Consider the following 21,639-nt stretch of genomic DNA (forward strand, 5'->3'; position numbering starts at 1 on the left):
ATTCAGGTTGGTGAGTGATGGTAAGGCTAGATCTGGGCAAGGCAGCCATGGGGAGCAGCAGGAGAGCAGCTTGAGAAGGACCAGGGGCAAGGTAGACGGACGTGGAGATCAACAGGTGGGGGGTGCATGTGGGGGTTGTGGAGGCATGATGGGGGGAGAGTGGAGGCATGTCTAGGGGACAGTGAAGAGTCCAGGTCTGGACAGGGGGAGTCTGGAGGGCCTTGAACCAGGCTGTCCATGTTCCTAGTCAGAAGGCAGCAGACTCAAGTTCAAGAGTTCTAGGGTGAGAGGGACAGGCCCTGACCTGGGATTCAAAGTCCTGGGCTCCAGCCCTGTATGGCCACTTCCTCTTTGGGTGACTGTGGACAAGCTAGCCTGACTCTCTGGGTCTCAGGCTTGCAGCTTTGAAATGGGACAGACCCAGAGGTGCTACCCAGCTCACCTCCCTCACCTGTGACTCACCTCTGAGGGCATAGACCACCGAGGGCGTGGAAAGTAACAGGCCTGAGGGAGACTCATCCTCCAGGTGTGGACAAGGGTAGCAGATGGCCTAGTCTCTACTGGAGCTGCAAGGGAAGTTGCTAGAAGGTTAGGCTGGTCTAGCCTCCACCCCAGCCCATGTAGAGACCAGACAAAGGGTCTATTTACCACGACTGGAACCCAAGGCCTTGGTTGGCAAATGATGCCTGAAGGTGGAGGGCTGGGCTGGCAGGGCAGCATCAAAGCTGGTGGGGTGAGAGGCTGCTTATAGCTCCAGGGAGTTCCAGCCAGCTCCCCTGTAGCTCCCATGGGGACCTCAGGGGACATCAACACCTGTTCGGGGACTTCCCTGGTGGTCCAGTGATAGAGAATTCGCCTTCCAATGCATGGGACGCGGGTTTGATCCCTGGTGGGGGAACTAAGATCCCACGTGCCAGGGGGCAACTAAGCCCACATGCCACAACTACTGAGCCTGTGCGCCTCAACTAGAGAGCCCACGTGCCACAACTACACAGCCCACGCACTCTGGAGCCTGCACGCCACAAATACACAGCCCACGTGCCCTGGAGCCTGCGCGCCACAACTAGAGAGAAGCCTGTGAGCTGCAACGAAGAGCCCGCATGCCGCAATGATGATCCCACATGCTGCAATTAAGACCCGACGCAGCCTAAAAAAAAAAATCCTGCCCTGCCCACCTCTCAAATGGGATTAAAACAAGGGACAAGGAATAGTTACAGTGACAGCTGCAGCAGCTGCCATGTTGAACCCTCAGGCTCTCCTCAGTATCAACTTATAAATCCTCCTGGGCCCCCCATGTCCCCTCTGAGAGACCTGCTGTCACTCTCCCCATTTCATAGCTAAGGAATCTTATGAGGTTCAGTGAGGTTGAGGGAAACAGGCCCCCCAAACCAAGTGTACAGCACGTAATCCAGACTGGAGGGGAGGTGGGGGTAAAACCAGGGTTGGAGGGAAATGCTAGCCAGGAGTAAACCTCCAGGGACCTCCTGTCTTAAGTATCAGATGTGGGAGCCCCAGCCTGCTGCCCCAGAGTGACCATTGGAATGGCCCCTTGGGTGGTGGCTGTGCAGCCTGCCTAAGCTGGGGAGGGGGCCCATACCCTGCAGTTGGCGTGGGGAGGACACCTTCACCAGGAGAGGCTGTTGAATTTCTGGCAAAGTTCCAACCTGCTTTATATTAAAACTGGTCTAACAGGTTGGTATGAAAGGTCTGCCCAGGCCTGTGCAGGCTCCACTTCTCCTGAAGAAAGAGGGCCTTTGTGAGGTCCCAGAATCCTCCTGCCTTCTTGATTAGGACTTATTTCAGGCTCTTGGCTCCTCTGTTTCACTGTGGAGCTGTGCTGGGTGGGAGGGTTCCCATCTGAGAGTGGAGCCAGCCTGGCCATGTCCCCAGACCTGTTCAGACCCATGTTTGCCCTTGATCCAGCAAGATTTGCTCAGTTGGCAGATTAGAAGCTGGGCCCAGGTGCAGAGACCCCGATGGTTCAGGGTGTGTTAGGACATTCGGTGATCACGGGTGAAGCCTCCCAGCAAGACCTGTCATTGACTGACAAGAGAAACCTGAATGGCCTAGTGGCATCTCTGTCCCAGAATTTTTCCAGAGGGGCATCATGAGTCCGAGGATGGACACCACGTAGGATCAATCTGCAAACCCACTTCCCCGTGGCCTGACAGAATCCTCTAGGGCAGTCCCCAGCCCCCCTCCTCCAAAAAGCCTTCCTGAATTGCCTGGCCTTCTACATGTCCCCAGTGCCTTGTGAGGGCCAAGGCCTTAGCATGCCAGCCCCTGGGAGGCAGAGCAGAGCAGCAGTTTATACAAACGAGGTCTTGAGTCAGGGTTTGAACCCCGGCTCTGCCCCTCACAAGTTGTGTGACCCTGAAAAAGCCACCACCTCTCTCTGAGTCTTACCTCTTCTGCTGTAAATGGGGACAACCTCTGCTGGTGTGCAAGGCTGCAGTGAGAACTTAATGGGGCACGAACCGCACCCAGGATCACCTCGCCTCCTCTGCTCTCCACCACACCCTACTCCTCCATATCCCATACCTCTCAACCTCCTTCTGGCCTCTGGCCCCCAGGCCCTTGTGGGGCCATCCCCCCCACCCCCAGCTGACAGGTTCACTCCTTAGAACTGAGCACTGGATCATAGCTTGTCCCTGCTAAACACTGAAGGGGCGCTCCACCGCACCAGAGCACAATCCATGTGCACCCTCTGCCCTCTCCACCCGCCCTCTGTCTCCTCAGCCCTCCTGGGCAGCCAGCCATCTTCTGGTCACACCAGGTTTGTTCCTGCCTCAGGGCCATTGCACTGGAGCTCCTTCCACCTGGGATGTCCTTTCTCTAAGTTGTCTGCATAGCCAGTTCCTGCTCTTTGCTCGGGTGTCCAGGCTCAGTGCCACCCTGCTCCAGAGCTTTCCCCGACCCTCTCATCGGCAGCAGTGTCCCCATACCCAAAGCACTTTCTTCCCCGCCTCCTGCTTTGCTTTCATTTCACTCAAAACTCATCCTGAGTGCCCATTTGTTTACTTGTTTATCTCTCGCGTACCAGCCCATGAGTCCCACAAGGATGGGGAGTGTGTCCATCTTATTCCCTGCTGTGTCCCCAGGGCCCAAATGGAGTCTGGCCCAGTTTGTGCCCAAAGAGCATGTGTGCTGGTGAAGGACTTAATTGGTAAAGGGTTACCATCAGTTATTGTTTGTATGTTGTGCAGGGTCCTGTGCGCCCTCCAGTCAGCTCCTTTCTTCCTCCTCGGTCAGTGCTGGTAGGTGTGCTCCTTTCACCAGCCCAGAGCCACCCAGGGGTGATTGCAGTGACCAGAGGATTTTCAGCATCTGTTAGGCTGGGTCTCTGACTTGGGTCTGGGGCCCGATGACATGCTCTCCACTGATCCTGTTCTAAGTAGGCGTCACTCACTCCCTTGGTAGGGAAACATGAAAATAAGATTGAAGCAGATTGGGACTTCCCTGGCGGTCCAGTGGTTAAGACTCCGTGCTTCCAAGGCAGGGGCTGTGGGTTCGATCCCTAGTTGGGGAACTAAGATCCCACATGCTGCGCAGTGCAGCCAAAAAAAAAAAGAAAAAATTGAAGCAGAAAAGTATCAGGGGTCAGAAGTAGCTGGTAGGCCCTCCTCAGGCAAGAGCTGGACCCTGGCCTGGGCTGAGGCGACGGGGAATGGGATAGGACCCTTTTGGTCAGGCCAGTGGCTCCAGAGACCTTAGCAGGCAGGAACGTGAGGGGATAAAGCCAGCATCCAAGAACAACTCACCTGAAAGCTGCCCCCCTACCCCAGCTGCCCATCCTCGCCACCTCATGTAGCAGTGCAGGGGCAGGTGGGCAGTCAGGACCCCTCAGGCTTAGCTCTGCTCTGTGCCTCACCTCCTCAGCCAGTCCCTTGTCCCCTCTGGGCCTCAGTTTCCTCATCTGTGAAATATGGGTAATATTTAGACCTACTCCCAGGGTTGTGGTGAGCATTACATGAGGTGCAAAGCCCTTGTCTGTTGCCAGCACCCAGTGGGCACCCTGAGACGTGTCCCCTCTGTGGACAACGAAGGGCTTCCTCCTGCTCCAGCACTTTCTGTCTGGGTCATGGCACCAGGTGGTGAAGAGCCTGCCTTTGGCCCTTCTGTGTCTGCTACCTACCCACTGGGTGACTCAGATCTCGGGGTGGAGCAGACAGAGGGGTCACCTCAGGTGTTTTGGGAGTCATCAAGGGGCTGGGATCCAGGCTGAAACAATGAGGAACTGCAGACATCCCTGGCAGGGTTATGGTGACCTGGAGGAGGTGTTTGTTGGGCCCTGCAGCCAGGAATGGAGAAGGCACCAGGCGGGACACGTGGGCCTGGGCACCACTCCGATAAAGACAGCCCTCACCCACTTCTTGTTCACTCTCACCCAACATCAGCTCCATTCTTTCCCACAACTATCTCCGTGCCCCCAAGGTTCTGTGCCTCCATAGTTCTTGATTTATTTTTTTTGCGATACGCCGGCCTCTCACGGTTGTGGCCTCTCTCGTTGCGGAGCACAGGCTCCGGACGCGCAGGCTTAGCGGCCATGGCTCACGGGCCCAGCCGCTCCGCGGCATGTGGGATCTTCCCTGACCGGGGCACGAACCCGCGTCCCCTGCATCAGCAGGCGGACTCTCAACCACTGCACCACCAGGGAAGCCCCATAGTTCTTGATTTTTATCCTTTCCTGCCTCCTCCTCGTCATCAACATTGTCACTCCTCACACCTTCCTGCCTTCAATCTGCCGACATTTGCCTCTTCTAATCTGCAGCTTTTAATTGTCTAAGGGCTAAGAAGATAGAAAGGTTAGAACTGTTTCTAAAATAAGGGTTAAAGGCTATGAATGAGGTTCACAGGAGCATTCCTGTGAGTTATTCAAGTAAAGGTGCAGAAAATTTCAGGACATAGTGGGATTCCAGGTGCTGAAGTGCTCCAAAGGCAGACCATCAGATGATGGAGAGCGTTTTCATTTTAATTGCTTTTTCACCTACTTCTGATATGCAGGACCCTGAGTGAGAGAGTACCCAAACTCCAATCAGCCTAGACCAGAGCCCCATTAGCCCCATCCCAGGCCAGACCCTGCCAGCTTACTGGCCACTATCCACAACTCAACTGTTCCACCCCACTGCACAGAATGACCCTTCCCCAGGCCTCCTTGTGGTCAGGAATATAAGCTTCCCAGTCACGCCCTGGTGCCTTGGCATGCCCTGTACCTTCTCCTTGGAATGACTGGCCCTGACTTCTCTGATTGTTGGTCTCCTCATCTCAAAAGACGCTGCCCCCAGGAGTAGTCCACAGTCCCCATCTGCCTAGTATTCTCCACTTTCAACCTTTAATTGACATCACCTGTTTACACATCTCTCCGACCTGGTGCTCCTCTGCCACCACCCCCAACCTGACACTGGGCAGTGACCCTGCAGGCAATCCAACTGGCCTTCATCTCCTGCATCCCACCCTCCAAGGGGAAAATAGGGAATGAGTGGAGAAAGGCTTCTTGCTATCCCCTCCACTCTTTACTGGGTGCCCTAGCAGGGCCTGCTCTGCCACATAGGTCTCTGGGCCTCTGCTGACCCAGATGTAAAGTGGGGGATAATGATAGTAAGATCAAAGGGGACAAACTGTGTACAACTCAAAAGAGGCCCCACTGAGGGCTCCATAAATGAAAGGTACAATTTTATTGTCATTACAGAAAAATCAGTGAAAAAAAAATGACTACCAAACTGGGGGTTTTTTTTTTTTTTAGAAACAATTATTTTATAAAGTCTTATCAGATATGTATTTTCTTTCCCTCTTTCATGTGCAGGCACCTTCCTGGGCAGGAAGCAGACCCAGCAGAGGTGGAGTGGCAGTCCTCAAACTACCATGCCCCTCCCTGACACGGCACCCACACTCATGCAGGGCCTGTGCCCCAGCGAGACCAGCTCTGTGCAGACAGGGCTCTGCCCTGCAAGGGGGTGAGTAGCAGGTTCTGCAAGGCGCTAACACTTTGGCTCTCTTTTCTTGTTTATTCACCCATCCTCCCAAAACAGAGCTGGAGGCAGAAGAGGGTGGACACCTTCACAGGTGGGTGGGTCAGCGCCAGGACACCCAGGACTGCCTTGGGTCCAGCAACACATCTCAGGAAGAGGCTCTCGGCCGGGAGGAACCAGAGAAGCTGAGGCAGGGCTGGGGTCTCTGGAGCACTCAGGGCTCAGGCAGAGAGGTGGGGTTGGTTCTCCAACCCAAGGAGAATAAATAAATAAATACTATATAACTGTGCCGTCCCCCAGCCTGGCCTGCTCCCGCAGAAGGGGACTGTCAGTGTCAACCTCAGTTCCTCTGGCTGCCATCCCCCCTGAGACAGAGGCTGGCTGAAAGGAGGGGGCCTGCCCCACCCTGTGGACGGAGAAACCAGGGCCGGCCAAGTCTACGCAGTTCAGGAGGCCACAACAGGTGAGTTGGGGCCTGGGCCCAGCCCACAGGGTGAGACGAGGTCCTGCCAGTCCCCTCTTCTGTCACATGGCCCACCACAATGGAGCCACATGGGAGCTGGGGGCACTGACCTCCAAGTCGTGTGACACTCCTCCCTACCCCTCACCCCCAGCCTTGTTCCTGCAGACCCTTCCTGGTCCAGCTGCCAGATGCATGTGGCACCAGGATGACTGGAGGAGGGATAGTGGGAGCCCAAGTCCAGCTGGAGCCGGTGTCCCCTCCAGGGTCTGGCTGGGTGAGGCTAGGCGGTTGCTTGGCTGGGTCAGAGCTGGAAGGGGTACTGTCGGAGGTAGTCAGCCATGCGCCGGGGTAGTGGCAGGCAGTCCACATCGGCCACCAGACGGTTGATGACGAGGCGGCACAGGTGCTGCAGGCTTCGGGTGCTGCTTTTGCGCACAAAGGGCTGCACCAGTTTTAGGTGTACAGCAGTAGCAGGCAGTGCTGGGTCACCAGGTGCATCTTCCTTAGGGGTAGGCAGGGCTTGGGTGGTTGCAAGGTCAGGACTGTCACTTCGGGTATCTGCAGCACAGGAGGCCACATAGTGCTGCACAAGGCTGACCACATCTGGGAAGGCCAGGATGCGCGGCCTGGACAGGCAGTTGGAGTCCAGGCGGAAGCTGGAGTCGGCGTACTCAATGCGCACGTTGGTGGGGCCACGGGTGGTTTTGACCGACAATGTGAACAGGTAGCTGGGGTGGGTGCTGTCACGTACTAGGAATGTGCCCTCTGGCATCTTCTGCAGGTGTTGCCGGGCCTCACTGGCCGTAATGGAACCCCAGTACCAGCCTAGGCAAGTGGAGAGGGGGCTAAGAGACTGGTCACAGTGGAAATTAGTTGGGTGCACCAACCCAGGGCAAGGCAGGGCTCAGCCTCTCTCTTCACACCTCCCTGGGGAGTGCTGTACCCCTTCTCTCCCATCAGACTCTTCTGGCCAGAGCCATGCCTCTCAAATTAGACACAACAGGCAGAGCTAAACTTTCCCCATCAGACTTCAGGACAAGTCCTGCCTCCCTCCTCAGACTCACCAGATTCCCGAAGGTACGAGAAGGTCTTGGCTATGCACAGCAGATCTTCTTCGGGGTCCAGCACCTTGGGCTCACCCTCTGGCTGGGCTGGGGACTCCTCTGCTTCTTCCTCCAGGAAGGCGCCACCAGGTAAAGGCTGCATAGCTGGTTCGGGCAGCTCCAGGGACTCGGGCCACAGGGGCCGCTGCCCGATCTGCTCCACAGCGAGCAAAGGACAAGGTCTAGAAAGAGGTGGATGGGCGCTGAGTGGAGGCCCTGTGCTCTCCCCATTTCCAGAGATCCCCTCTGCCCCAGACTGGCTATGTGACCTCTGGCCAGTCTATCTCACTATGAGTCCTAGTTTCCCCTCTGCCCACCCACGGGCTCAATGAGACCAGTACCCCACCTCCCACTTGTCATCACAAAAGGCCCCTTGATTACTTCCCCCACATATGAACCCTCTTCTGAAAGAGACTTCTCCACCCTCCTGCATTTATTAAACAGTAATTACAGTCATCCCTCAGTATCCGCGGGGGATTGGTTCTGGGAGCCCCCGTGGATATGAAAATCTGCGGATGCTGAAGTCCCTTATATGAATGGCATAGTACAGTGAATACTTTGGGCCCTCCATATCCATGGGTTTCGCATCTGCAGATACGAAGGGTCAACTGTAATCTCTCTATTTTGCACCAACCAAATACACTTCATTCTCTATAGGCATCTCTAGCTCACAGTGGCCAGTTGGTGTTCTCACCACACTGACAGGATCCAGTACAAAGAGGCTTCACAGTGGTGCCCTCCTGGCAGTGGTGGGCCAATTAAATGGCACTTGTCCTGGTTGAGCCGAGGGATTGGTCACATGCTACCTCCCCACAGATAGGAGTATCTGTCAGAGGGACCTAGGTCCACACTGGCCAGGGCTTAGGGCCTGGAATAATACCCCCAAACAGGTCAGACACCAATCCTGTTCTCTCCTCCTCCCAGCTGAGGGTATAGGATAGACAGTGGCCTCTAAAGGCACTGACAAGTCCCACCTCCCATAAATATGAGCTCCCACCAAAGGGCAGGGTACTCATCCCACATTCCAGATCCTACCCTGACGAGCCTGCCCTACGAGGCACTATGATCTTATGCAAACACTGTTCTTCACTAGACGTCAGTTTCCCCTCCTCCTCAATGAGGGGTCCTACTAGCCCAGACACTGAGGGGTTCGGTCACACCATATTTTCAGATGGCTAGAGTTGGGTTGCTGAACTGGCCCCAATCTGAGCAGTAGCTTCCCTTTAGGGGAAGCCCACCCAGCATGGTGATCCTGGGGCTTCCTGGGATTGAGGGGCATGGCCCTGGTTCCCAAGGAAGAGACTGCTGGTCCTCTCCCACTCATCACAAAATAAATCCTTGGGTCTTGGGTCTGGTTCTCCGCTGGCCTCAAGACACCAAATAATGAAACCCTGGGCCCTCCCTTAAAGGAGAACTCATAACCCAAAGTCATAAAAGCAAAGAATGTTAGGGGGAAGTCAGGGTCTGCCTGTTCCTGAGCTGAGTCTGCCAGGCTAAAGGAAGGAGTAGCGGGGAAGGCACCGCAGGCTGAGATGATGGTATGGGTAAACACTGACAGGTACTGCTTACGAGGCAGGAAGAGGTGGGCAGGAACTGGCAGCAGGAGTCAGGCAGAGGAACCAGATCTGACAGTGTAAGTTATACAGTGTAGGTTATAGGTGACTCTTAGAAGATTTTAACAAATCAGGGGCCCGTGACCACTCAAGAGAAGGGGCCATAAGACCCTAGCATACCACAGCCTGCTAATACTTTTCCACCCCTACCCTGGCTGTACTACGGGAGCTCTGGAATCCCTGTTGGGGAGCTAGAGGCTGAGTTTCAAGGAACTGGTTGATGGCCTGCCTGCTGGAACCCAGAGCTCAGCTCAGGCCCAGGAGCCTTCTAGGAGTATGGGAGGTGTCATTGTCGTGGCGGTGGCTGTTATGTTCCAGGTGTGGGTGGCCAGTATGTGTGTGTGCCTGCTGTGGAGCCCAGCCTGTGAGTTCTGCCTGGGCACATAAGCCAATGAGGCAAACTCAGCCCTAAACGGGGATCCCTCAGCAAAGCTGACAACCCATACCTACAATTGGGAATCCCTGCACCCTACTTCAGGAGGGCACCAGCTGGTCTGTGGCTGTGTGTGTGTGTAGGTCTTAAAAATCTTGCTTTCCCTGCTGTGGAGCACCCATTCACATCTTCTTTCATTCTCCCTGGAACCTTCTGAGCTCCTGTCAGATCAGTTTGGAGAGCATCAGACCCTTGGTTGAAGGGGATCCTGAGGCTCTGGCCAGAAGGAATGTGCCAAGAATGCTCAGCTGAGGCCAAGACTCTGTCTTATCAGTCCCCACCCCACCCCCACATTTTGGGAAACTTGGAGAAGGGAGGCAGGAGCCAAGGTCCTTCTCACATTGGGATCCCATTTTGAGCTGAGAGGAGGGCTGAGGACATTGTGGGGGTACCTCAGGCAGGACTGGGCCAAACCTAGGCTCTCCCAACAGCTGCTTGTTCAGCAGGTGCCAACCAGGGGAGAGGCAAGGATCTCAGGCTGGCTTCCCAAGAACAGCCTAATTGCTAGCCGAGGCAGGAGAGTGGATGACAGGACAGAGAAGGGCAGGGGCTGGCCCAAGGTCACAGTAGACTGTTGGGCCGTCAGGCTAGGATAGAGCGCTCCGGGCCCAGACGGCTGGGCAGGTGAGCCACGCCTTGGAGGACGCGCTGCCTGAGGCGTCTACGTTCTCCCACGCTTAGCCCACCCTGTTTCTCCTGTCGCCAGCCAACCCCCAGTTTCCCTACCCACAGTGCCAGTAGAGGTGGTGACGATGTTGTCACCCTTCCCTGTTGTCTCTCTCGAGGTCTTTCCGCGCTCGATCATTTCCGACCGGTCAAGCCCTCTTAATGCTCGGCAGCTAGCACGAGGCCAGTACTCTGCCGCGTGCCGGCGCAGAGCTGGGCGGGGGCGGAGAGCCGCGCTTACCCCTGAACGCAGAGGACCATGTCACGTCAGCGGCAGCGGCTGCTCCGGAGCTGGGGCTCGGCCTGATGGCGGCTGCTGGAGGGAGCCAGTGGGCGCGGGTCGCGCTCGCAAGGCAGGCTCCTGGGGCGCACGAGCGGCGGGTCGGGACTGAGAGGTGGCGGCGCGGGCCGGCCGGGAGGGCGCGTGGGGCGGGCCGGGAGGGCGGGGCGAGCAGCCTAATCTTTTGTCCTCTGTGTCCCAGCCCTTCCCGGAAGCGACGTCTTCCTAGAACCGCCGGCTGTGCGGCCGGGCGGGGAGGGGTGCAGGCGAGGGAGTCGGTTCCCTGGTCTGCGGCCGAGGGCCGCTAAAGGAAACACCTTTGACAGATTTCCAAGAACTTTCCAGGAAAGTGGGGCGGGGCTCCGCGCGCCGACCAATCGCAGCGCAGGAGGTGGAGCCGAGTGGTCACGCAGGGCCAATTACAGCGCTTGGACCCGAGGCTGACGTGACCAAGCCGGGTTGAGAGTGACCTAGAGAACATTAGGGAAAGTCCAGGTTGAAGAGGGCTAGGGAGGTGCAGGTGCTCTACCTACCGGAGCCCAGATTTCTTTCGGGCACTCCGCTTCGTTGGGAACAGGCCCCCTTATCTCTCTGTAGAACCGGTGGCAGCACGAGGGCGCGGTCACCGGCCTGTCCGCCCAGCTAGCGGCTCCTCCAAGGCGGTCTGTCTGGTGTGCGGGGGCCCCCTGTGGGCTGCACTTGGACCCCTGGACTCTGTTTCTGGGGAGGTGGGTGGCAAAGGGTGTGGTTTGGAGAGGGACATTAGGGGAGGGAAGGGGTACAGAGGGAGTACTCAGATACGCGCAGCTTCACGGGGGTCAAGCCTGCGGCCACCACAGCCAAGAGGATCCAGGCGAGAACGTTTTCACTGAGAGCTGGGGGAGAAGGCACCATCCCAACCTTTGCACCAGGCAGGACCATCCAGTCTCGGCCCCAGCCTGTCCTCTGGCCGGCCCTCCAATCAGGGAAGAAATGACTACCGACATGAGGGGCAGGCAGGCCCCCAGCTCACCCCACAGGACAGTTCACATGTGTCTCTGGGTTGGTGGGTTCCCTAAAAATGTGGGAGAGAGACCTGGAGCTCCAAACAGCCAGAGATAAACTGAAGGTGGGGGGTAACGGTAGAGAGAAGGATCAGTGACACCCCCTCCCATCTACATGGAGCACTTGATACATTTGATTCTCAACAGCTGGTATTACCCCCATTATGCCGAGCCCCAGGGAACAAAAGTCAGAAGCCCATGCTCCTACCCTTGATCCTCTCCACCTTTTCCCAGTTCACTGGACTCACCAGGGAACATCTTGAAAGACCATAGGGGCTGCACACACCTCCTCTAAGCCCTTGGACCAGAAGGAGAGGGAGAGAATTGGAGAAGTGGCAGGGTCCACTCCCCCCTTCCAACTTACCGGTGTGTACCCCCAGGTTCCCCAGAAAGAAGGTAAGCTTCAGATCCCCTAGCAGGGATGACAGACTCCTGGCAGGGTCCAGAAGCCTAAATGGCAGTATCCAGGTTTTCCCAAGGCAGACAGGGCTGAGCTTGCCCTGCCTGGGAGGGGATGGAAGACAGAGGGGGTCCAAAAGCAAAACCCCGTGAAACAGGACAAAATGACAAAATAAACTGGTTAAGATGAGAAATGACTTCAGGAAACCCACTTCTCTGTAAATTTCCTGAAGGGAAGTTGAGCTTCAGTGTTGCCCCACCAGTCCTCCTGAGTAGGCCAGAAGCTGCTTGCATGGGGTGGAGATGGGTGTAGAGACCTCATTGCCACTTCGATGGCTGGGGCACCTGGAGAGCCCAGCATGGAGCCCCTGTATAAGGTGCCGTTCCTCCAGTAGGAACTGTCTACTGCTCCACATTACTAATGAAGACAAAGGGGCTTCACAGCTGCCAAGCAACAGAGCTGGATTTGAACCTTGGTCCCCCTGGCGACAAATCCCAAGCTCTCTACCCCGAGATTGCCCTTTCCCTCTAACTGTGATTACTTTACTGAATGCTTACTATGTGCCAGATGCTCTCAGCAATTTCCAGCCCCATTTCATTGCCTAACTACTACATATTGTCCCCTCTTTACAGGTGATAAAAATGAGGCATAGAGAGGGTAAAATATACCCTAGATCTCACAGGCCCAACCCCATCCCCCACTTCCTCTCTAGGCTCCTATTATAAGCCAACTCCTAGACATCCTTCAGGATCCAACTTTCAGGTCCTCAGTGAAGCTTCCCTGCCTTCAGGACAGTCAACATCAGGGCACCACAGGTGTCCCCTTGAAAGCGCCCCCTACAGAAGTCAGTGATTGTGCAGTTCTGTGTGTAAACTAAAGGACCCAAGGGTTTTGCCCTCCAACTGCCCTTTGTAAATTTGACAGCACTATGCACCTCCCCTGAATACTGGGAAGAGTGGTGTGCCTTTGTTTTACCTGAGGTGCCTGCCTCTGGCCATCTAATTGTCACCTCTCCTGCCCTGATTGCTGGGCCCACACTGCCACCCAGTGGCAATTCCTTTCATAGTTTCATGTGCCACATCTCCGTGGATTCTTCCTTCCAGAAAAACCCCTCCCGTGCACCCGAGATTCTTGCTGCAGGATCTCTCTGCCCTTCCCCACCCAGAACAGACACAAAATGGGTCACAATAATATACAGCAGTGCCTTCCTCAAGGTCTGGCTCATTTAGTCTGTAAACTTTCATATGTGCAGCCTCTCCTCTCCCCAAAGAATAGTCCACATGTCTACATGTGTGTGTATGTGTGTGTGTGTGTGTGTGTGTGTGTGTGTGTGTGTGTTGAGAGAGTGGTTTCAGCTGCCCCACCACCCCACCCAGGCACTCACTGGATTCCTTGGTCACTGTAAGCTGTTCCAAAGTTCTCAGCCCTCATCCCCTTGGACATACAGCTCTCATGGAGAGCTGTGTGGCAGAGTTTGCCACCATGTACCCACCTGCCCTGGCCCAGCCATCCCCAATACTGAATCCTCCCATCAATTTGCAGGTGGCAGATGCTTGCTGGAACATGAGCAGTGAGGGGAAACCATGCATTCTGACTCCCCTGGGTCAGCTGCAAAACACATGTCTATGATGAACCCGTGTGGGGAACGTGTGTGTTTGTGTAAGCACTGGCCTTGGTATGGACACTGCAAGAGGAGAGACATTGTCATTCCTTACTTTTTACATTTCTATATGGTTCGAATTTATTATAACAAGCAAGTTTTGCTTATGCAATTAAAATTTTTAATAAAGAGAGACCAGTTTAAAAAATACAGATAGAGTGCGCAGGCCACGTCGGAGCCAAGCCCAGCTGATCAGCCATGATCATGGATGTGCAGCTGGCCATCTTCGCCAACCTCCTTGTCGTTCTCTGTCACTACATGGCCATCAACAGTCCCAAGAAGTAGGAATGAAAGTGGCGCTTTCTCCACCTCAAGTTTCCAGGACATAGTCTGAGGCAATATGGAGCGTGTGAGGGGCCTTCACCCTTCACTTCGTCCCTTCTACCCATCATAATATACAAAGCAACTACACCTGGATTTGTCGAAACAACTTTTATTTTCTCAAAGTCTTCCTTAACCCTATGGCACAAAAAGCTGCCACTGAATAGGGCCCAGTATAGGGGCTACTTTCTTTTCTACTCCCTCCCTCCAATATAAAAATATAGATTTTTTGTGGTCAAAAAAAATACAAAAATGTTAGAACAATTGTAATCTAACTCCATTTTTAGAAAATAAGATAGCTCAGAGATCACAGCACGCAGAGATGACCTTGGCTACGACAAGTGGCCAGCCTCCACCCTCAGCTCTCTAGACCCCTGCTTATGAGTGGGGCCTTGCTTGTCCAGAATGAGATCTTGCTCAGCTTTGGGTTCACCTGGCTCAAACCAGTCGTCTCCATAGGAGAAGGAGAATCCTTCTCTAGTCTCCAAGCCTTCAAGCAGTGGTAGATTCTGGATCACAGGGCTTCCTGCAAGGCTCTGAGATCTTGGATCAGATTCTCAGGTGGGGCTCAAGGACAGAGGTCCTGGCTCCAGCTAGGCATAAATGTGTGTGTGTGTTGTGTGCATGTGTATGCCTATGTATCTCTGTGTGCATATGTGCACATGTGTAAAGGTGTGATTGCATGTGTGTGAACATGTGTGAGAATGTGTACATGTGGATGTGGGAGTGGGGCAGGGAGGCACAGGAGAGGAAGGCATAGTTTGAGGGTGAGAGCTGGGCCCTGGAGTTGTTCTTTGGGGGTTGGGATAGGGGCTGTACCATGGTAGCTACTTACCTCAGGCAGGTCTCTTGACCTCTCAGGGCTTGTCACTCGTGTGTCTGGTGTAGGCTGCACAGGATTGGTACTGCCTTCCCTCCTCCAGTCCCAGTGCGATCATGGGGTGCCCAGATAGAGCATCTACCCAGTGTCTGGTCCGAAAGAAGAGCTCAGTACGCTTGGTTGAGGCTGTCAACTGGGCTTCTGCTTTACTGAACCTTCCTAGCTTGAAGGTCGCCTCAAGAAGAGAGGGAAGAGCCCCTCACACCCTCATCCAGCTCAATGCCTGCACACAGAGGGTGCCTGTTCTCCTGGAACTTCTGCCCAGTCATCCACGTGCATCCACATGCATGTGTGTGTTGGGGCTTAAGGGCAGGGAGCTCGCTGGGCCCCAATTCCGAAGCCAGAAGATACCTTTGGATACTTAGGTATACAGAGGAGTTACCTACGGGTGGGAGAGAGGCTGCGGTTCCTGCAGTCCTGCTAGTGGCCTGTAGATGGCAGCAGAGGCTCGCACAGGGATCTTGCCCCAAATCGCATGTTCCCTGTCCCAAGTGAGCCACCTCTTTCGGGGCTGTGGGGCGAGAGGGAAGTGCAGGAGTAGTGCAGATTTGTCCAAGGAGACAGCCACACACTCTGCAGCTCTAGACAAGTTGTTTCCTCTAGTGGGTTCTCAGCTTCCTCATCTGTGAAATAAGAGTTAACAGTCTGTGATGGGAAAACCCGTTCGCAATATATAAGGTAATCTAAGATGGGCTCAGAGTAGAGACCTAAATGTGGAAGGGAAAACCACTTAGCTAATAAAGAATATCTGTCACTGTGGTAGGAGGAGGAGACTTTTTAAACATGACACCAAAAGCTCTAACCATAAGGTGAAGAGCTGATGGATCTGACCAAAGGGGAATTCAGGATTTCTGGTCTTAGGACGCTGTATTCCAAGGGAATATGAGCAGGAGATGCACAGAAGGGTAGAGATGCCAGTGCTAGAGAGACGCGCAGAGCCACCAGGAGCTAGAGAGACACGAATCACAACAAAATTCTATTTTCACTCTTGCGCTGTTGGCAAAAATTAAGACTTTAGATACGCTCGCGGTGGGCCACCACTAAGGAAGTTGCAAGCCTTACAGATTATACTGGAGGGCCTCCTGGCAGCGTGCAGAGAAAACACCCGACTCAAGGGGCTACCTGAGACTCCAAGAAAAACAAGACTTCCTGTGCTGCCGCTTCCTTGGTGGCTGGTAAAATCCGCGGCTCGCACAGCCCGCGCGGAACCCGGCTGCGCTAGCGCTGGGGTCTCCCCGGAGGCTGGCGGAGCCTAGGAGATTTCTGCACCCTGGAGAAGCCACGCCCCCTATTTCTGCTTCAGCTCTAGGCGGGCCTCGCCCCGCCCCGCCCCGTCCTGCCAGGGCCCGCCTGGCCCTTTAAGGCTGACCAAGCCCGGCCTCAAGCCGGGGACGCGCGGGGGAGGGGAGCAGTCACGTGGGCAGGCGGCGGGGTGACTCTCAGCTCTGGGCGCTCGCGGCCGCGGGCTTCGGCGACCGCCGCGCCTGCCCCTTACCGGCGCTGCAGCCAGGTGCGCTGCCGTCAGGTGCGCCTTCGCCAGGTACGCCCTCCCTGGGCCCCCTCCACCTCCCATTCCCGGGACCTCGCGGCCCTTTCCCCTCTTGACAGGTGGCCGGGCAGGACTCGCCTGTGCCCCGCTGCGTGACCACCTCCCCCTGCCGCGGGTCCGTACACTGCGGCAGTTCGTTCCTCATTCCCAGCCCTGTCCCCCACCCGAAGCCCACTCTGGCTCAGGGCCTCCAAGGCTGGGGTGTACTGAAGAAGTCTGAACGGAACTCACTCTGCCTCTCTTTCCCAGGTGGCCCTGGACGCGCCAGGCTGGGGCCTCCTCTGAGCGCCCCGCGGGGGCCATGGATGTCGAGACAGCAGAGGAGCAGGGGGGCCCTGCGCCCCCACCAGGTGCACCCTGCGAACCTTGCTCAGCCGGCACTCCCGCCCTTGTGGGGCGGCGGGAGCCCAAGAAGTACGCAGTGACCGATGACTACCAGTTGTCCAAGCAGGTGCTGGGCTTGGGTGTGAACGGCAAGGTGCTGGAGTGCTTCCACCGGCGCACCGGGCAGAAGTGTGCCCTGAAGGTCAGTGACCCCTCACTGCCGCGTGGGTGACCCGGAGGGCCCAACAGCAAAGACCTGTGGGTACAGGATATGACCAGGGCCCCTGTTAAGCTTCTTATGCTCAGAATTTCATCTTCTTACTCCTCTGAAAGGTTGGACTCCCGGTTCTCTCTGCTTTACAGATGGGGAAACAGGCTTAGCCTTGCTAAACTCCGAGTGTCCCAGGGAGCAAGGGGTCAAGGGGTGGAGTCAGTGTGGGTAGAGCCTGCTGTACCCGGAAGCAGGGAAGGAGGGGCTTCTGGCTCTGGGTTTCAGGCTGGGCCTATGAGTTTGGGCCCAAGGGGGACCCTCACTCAGCTTGGCTGCCCCTTCAATGAGAAACTCTTCTGACTGGAATAGGTCTGAGTTTCTTTCTGCCTGAGGCTGTGTTCTCATGAAAGCTTGGGGTGGGGCTACATTCTCTTGGGTCCCCTGCCTGCCTAGGCTGGAGTGGGAGCCTCCCGGGGCTTGCTGGTGGGCAAGGCTGACGCCCACTGCACCTGTGGGCAGGAAGCTGCTGACAGGCTCCAGATGAGTCACTAGACCCATGTTGAGAGGGGGCGGCCCTGCTCCAGCTCTGACCCACCCTGTTTCCTGGGCAGAGGGCAGCCAGCCATCTAGCCACGTCATACCATAGGCTCCCTATAGGCCTGGTTAAGACCTCACTGATACATGTGGAGCCCAGGGAGTCCTGGAGGTGGCTGATCTAGCCATGTAGTTCTGGCTTAGGTCATATAGTTCTGGGCCCAGGACCCTGGCCCGTACCTAGAAGCTCTTGAATTTGTCATCACTGAGAACTTTACTTAATTGCAGCCTGTAACACTGGTCACCTGGATAGGTAGAGTATGGCAAGGAGAGTGGCTCCTGGAGGTTAGAATACAGCTAAGGATCTCCTCATTTTACAGACATTGTAATTATGAGCCCAAGCACAGAGTCCTGCAGATGTAGCTCTAATCTTTGGCCTGCATTTGCCAGCTCCATGACCTTGGACTAGGTCTTGGACTCTTGAAATCAGGTTTCTCTGCTCAAGGGTTGATGAGAGTTGACGTGAGCTTGGAATGAGATGATGCATATAGAGTAATTGGTACAGGGCCTGGTGCAGGCCTGGAGAGGCTACAGGAGTTATTTAGGGCACAGAGTCTGCAAGTATCTGAGCAGGGGACCTGGGCCCAGCTCCCTGTGTCTTTCCCAGTGGCCCTAGGACTGATAGAGGGGGTCATCTCCCCAGGGTGGTCTTGGAGGGGATCATGAGGATGGGTCTGGAAGATGCTTAGGGCAGGGCTGGTGAGGCTGGGTCTCAGGCACAGCTTCTTTGCTTGTGAACCCAGCAGTGGAGTGGGGTTGGGAGGCCCTTTTGGAGCCCCGGGCAGGGGATTCTCTGAGTCCTTCAAGGGAAAGGAGGCTCTTCTGAGGGGAGATGGGGCTAAAGAAGTGAGAAGTGAGAGTCTTCATTCTCTCCCTCAGCACCATCTTAGCCCTTTCACTCCTGCTAGGGTCATGGTACAGTCTGGGTGGGCAAGGGGACGACAGAGGCCTCTTCTTAATACCAAGGTTTTGGCCTTGTGAGCCAGGGCTGAGCTCTGACCACCCGCTGTGGTACTCCAGATGCTGTGAGTGAGGCAGGGGTGGAGTGAGAGGCTGGAGTTCATGGGCCCAGGCAGAACTGGCTTTAAGCAGGCCTGGGCCTAGGCCTTTCCCCGTAGGTGCTGTGTCTGACAAGTGACTTGGGGGGACTTCTGTCTGCAACAACTTCCAAAGCACCTCCTTTTGAATCTAGGGCCTCAGTGCTCTCTGTTCTGGACTAGGAATTGGGCAGGCCTAGAACAGATGCCCCTACTGTACCCCTTTAGGCTTCATGGGTGAGCGTGGCTAGGGCTATTGGCTTGGGACCTTCAGGACCTGGTGCTAGGTTAGCCCTCAAGGGGGACATGGATTAGATGTGCCCCCACCCAGCACTTTCCTGTTCTTGCCAACCCCCCCCCCCCCCCGCCTCCAGTGACCAACTCCCCACCCAGCTAGGTAGGGCCTCACCATCTTCCAGGATGGGATGAGCACAACCTCTAGCACGTTGTACCTATACTGTGAGTGATGGCTCTAGCCTTGACAAGGTAGGTGGCACCTTTATGCTTATAGCCTCTGCCCTCTTCCCAGGAGGGCCAGGGCCAGGAGATCTCAGCACATGGCCTGGCTTGGGCCCCAGGAGCTCAGCCCGTCCATGAATGGGTCTCAGCCCTCTCTCTGCCTCTGCCTAGCCCTGTGCCTTTCTGCTTCCCTGTACCTACGTCCTAGGTTACCAGGCTGGCCCGTCTTTGTCTTGTGGTCTGGATCTGTCCAGGTGTCGTGGCCTCTCCCATATCTGTCCTCTTGGCCCTGTTGCTTAGGGTGGTAGATGGTGCTTAGCATAAAGCCTGGAACACAGCAGGCACTCATAAAACAGGAAGAGCTGTGGTCGATGGCCCTGTAGCTGTTGCTGTTCTTTGGAGGCCCTAGAGAAGCAGGCTTCTCCTTCCTAGGGGGCTGGGCCACTTCCCCTTTCCCTCAGCCCCTGACTGCTGGCTTGGTCCATCTTGGCCTCACTCATACTCAGGAACTCTCTCCCAAGGCCAGCTTCTGCCACCAGTGCTGTCATTCCACTCTCCATTCGACCCTTAGCACTTCTGCTATCCCTTTGGCAGGAACTAGAGGTCTGCCTGCCAAGTATCTGGGGCAGGGGACTGCCTCCTACTGACCTCTTGCTTGTGACCCCTTTCAGGCCTAACTGGTTAATTGACACCCCTTATTTTCACTCCTAACTGGACACAGCCACCCCATCACATTAGACACCCAGCCTCTCAAACCTTATCCCATATATGAAAGTCAGGACCTGGAGTTAGTGGTCAGAAGTCACGTGGCTTGATTGGGATGGCGGATTATAGCAGAGGCCTGAATCCCCTCCTCTCCTGACTTCCTGCCAAGCCGCCTTGTCGTCCTCGGCCTCCTGGCAGGCAGAAGTGACAGTGGTACTTAGATAAATAAAAACAAAGCCTTGAGGAGACTGAGGGGGTCTGCAGTGGGAGTCTTTCCTAGCCCTGCTCTCTGGGCTCTGGGTCCACTGAAAAGTGTTGGAGGCTCCTGGGGCTTCCAGTGCCCTCATCTTCCTGTCTTTGTCAAAGAGTAGAGTGGTAGGGTGCTGGATCCACATGCCCAGGAGATCCCTGCATTGCTCCATGGGTGGGGCTGGCCTGTTGGAGCTGGTGCTGTGGAGCTGGATTTGAGGCTGGGTGGGGCTTCCAGGCAGGCCAGGTACTTTCTCATTTGGAGCTGCTACCCCTTCACCTACCGTCTCCAGACCGGTCAGATCAGCCTCTGCAGGACCTCTTGTTTACTGAGTCAACAAATCAGGAAGCATGTGGAGGGCTGGTGGCCTTGTACAACAGAGTCCCCAGTAGTGGTTTTACTGTACCCAAGCATCTCTTCAGGCTGCCCCTCTCCTGAAAGGAAAGAATCTGAGGAATTCAAGCACTACGACACTCAAGTGGAGCCTTCTGAATTGCCAGGAGTGGGCAACTTGCTTTTTAAATGAGGATCCTAAGGAAAGCATCAAACTCTATAAAATGCAGATAGTGAGATTTTGGGGCAGAGGGGGATTGTTTGGATATGCTTCACATCCTGCCCACAGCTTTAGAAGCTGTGCTCGTAGCCTACTGTCAGGATCCCCTTTGTTGGGACTTCCAGAGTCTTCTTCCCACCCCCACCCCCCAGGAACTGATGCCATCTCTCCAGCTTCAGGCCTTGGTGGTATGGAGTCTAATATTCTTGTGAATGGCCAATAGTTTTGCAGAGCGTTCTGTCTGGCAGGCCCTGTCCCAGTGTACAATACATGTTATCTTCCCTAACTCTTTTCATTCCCACTTTATGGATGAAGACACTGATATTCAGAGAGGTAAACGACTTGCCCAAGGTGTATAGCTGGTGAGTGGCAGGGCTGGGACGTGAATCCAGGCAGTTTGATGCCAGAGTCTTAGCACCTAAGTCACCTCATGCCTCGTGCAAGTCTACGGGGACATGGGAGGGTCTCTGAGGCTTGGCTCCTGGAAAGATGGTAGCAACGTCCTCCATGACTCCACTGGGCCCCACGTGATACTGCTGGTGTTTGTCTGTATCTGCCCAGCTCTCCTCACTATACAGGACTCTATGCCTGTAAGTGGACAGGTGGTAGTCCCGCAAGGCCAGTGCACCCGGACCATGATGGCTGTGGGACTGCCTCAGAAAGGGTATATGGTTCATCTCAAGCCTTGTGAGTCTCAGACAAGCCCAGCCCAGCGAAGTCCAGGGTGCCACAGGAAGGAAGTCAGGTTGGTGAGTGGGCGAGAGGAAACTGTCAGGACTGGGCCAGCCAGGGGAGGTTTCCTGGAAGAGATTGCCAGCTTTAATGCAGGCCTCTGGTCTGAGAAGGATGTGGATGACAGAGGAGGGCACTGGGTGTATTGTGACAGCACGCCTGGTTTGCACAGTTCAGCACTTGTTGTGGAGTACCACTTCCCAACTCCCAGTCTTGTGTCCTGGTAGGATGTGGCTAATCTCAGCAGGGCTGGTGTCCAGGCCCTGACAAACTCTGGGGAGCCGTGGAGAGACCAAAGGGCCCTGTGGAAAAAGAGGCATTTACGTAGGGTTTAAAGGATGAGGGAAAGTGGTCAGCGGTGACTCTCCCTCTCCATTTGCCCACAACTGAGATT

At 55.4% G+C, this 21,639-nt stretch overlaps 4 protein-coding genes across 8 annotated transcripts in view; 3 read left to right on the forward strand and 1 right to left on the reverse strand.

The window, feature by feature from the left end:
- Positions 1 to 5,942, forward strand: part of HEMK1 (HemK methyltransferase family member 1) — a 34,637-nt gene extending 28,695 nt beyond the window's left edge. For all 3 annotated transcript variants that reach the window (XM_067754557.1, XM_067754558.1, XM_067754552.1), the window contains one exon: positions 5,804 to 5,942. The gene's annotated coding sequence lies outside the window, so the exon portion shown is untranslated. The remainder of the gene's footprint in view (positions 1 to 5,803) is intronic.
- MAPKAPK3 (MAPK activated protein kinase 3) overlaps positions 5,653 to 21,639 on the forward strand; it is a 38,125-nt gene continuing 22,138 nt past the window's right edge. The window contains exons 1-3 of one of the 3 annotated variants that reach the window (XM_067754549.1): positions 5,653 to 5,954; positions 6,270 to 6,432; positions 16,630 to 16,906. In XM_067754549.1, coding sequence (XP_067610650.1) covers positions 5,774 to 5,954; positions 6,270 to 6,432; positions 16,630 to 16,906 — 621 coding nt within the window. In that variant the 5' untranslated portion in view covers positions 5,653 to 5,773. Of the gene's footprint in view, positions 5,955 to 6,269; positions 6,433 to 16,220; positions 16,372 to 16,629; positions 16,907 to 21,639 lie in introns of those variants that run through there. The other 2 variants (XM_067754551.1, XM_067754550.1) reach the window with 2 other exon arrangements.
- Positions 5,657 to 10,781, reverse strand: CISH (cytokine inducible SH2 containing protein). The gene is made up of 3 exons (XM_067754562.1): positions 10,489 to 10,781; positions 7,497 to 7,717; positions 5,657 to 7,257 (listed from the first exon to the last, which is right to left on the reverse strand). The coding sequence occupies exons 1-3, from the start codon at positions 10,506 to 10,508 to the stop codon at positions 6,734 to 6,736; spliced, it is 765 nt and encodes a 254-aa protein (XP_067610663.1). The 5' UTR covers positions 10,509 to 10,781; the 3' UTR covers positions 5,657 to 6,733.
- Positions 6,297 to 14,215, forward strand: LOC137232486 (dolichyl-diphosphooligosaccharide--protein glycosyltransferase subunit 4-like). The gene is made up of 3 exons (XM_067754568.1): positions 6,297 to 6,432; positions 11,805 to 11,966; positions 13,513 to 14,215. The coding sequence occupies exon 3, from the start codon at positions 13,829 to 13,831 to the stop codon at positions 13,913 to 13,915; it is 87 nt and encodes a 28-aa protein (XP_067610669.1). The 5' UTR covers positions 6,297 to 6,432; positions 11,805 to 11,966; positions 13,513 to 13,828; the 3' UTR covers positions 13,916 to 14,215.

This window comes from Pseudorca crassidens, chromosome 10 (genome assembly GCF_039906515.1).
Source record: "Pseudorca crassidens isolate mPseCra1 chromosome 10, mPseCra1.hap1, whole genome shotgun sequence".
NCBI classification, from domain to species: domain Eukaryota; kingdom Metazoa; phylum Chordata; class Mammalia; order Artiodactyla; family Delphinidae; genus Pseudorca; species Pseudorca crassidens.

What these genes read in the sequence shown, in the direction of transcription:
- CISH (XM_067754562.1), bottom strand. Translation starts at nt 10,508, where the DNA reads ATGGTCCTCTGCGTTCAGGG. An exon ending in ATGGTCCTCTGCGTTCAGGG is followed by an intron (nt 7,718 to 10,488) that starts GTAAGCGCGGCT and finishes ACCTCTTTCTAG; the next exon opens with ACCTTGTCCTTTGCTCGCTG. An exon ending in CTCGTACCTTCGGGAATCTG is followed by an intron (nt 7,258 to 7,496) that starts GTGAGTCTGAGG and finishes CCACTTGCCTAG; the next exon opens with GCTGGTACTGGGGTTCCATT.
- LOC137232486 (XM_067754568.1), top strand. Translation starts at nt 13,829, where the DNA reads ATGATCATGGATGTGCAGCTGGCCATCTTCGCCAACCTCCTTGTCGTT.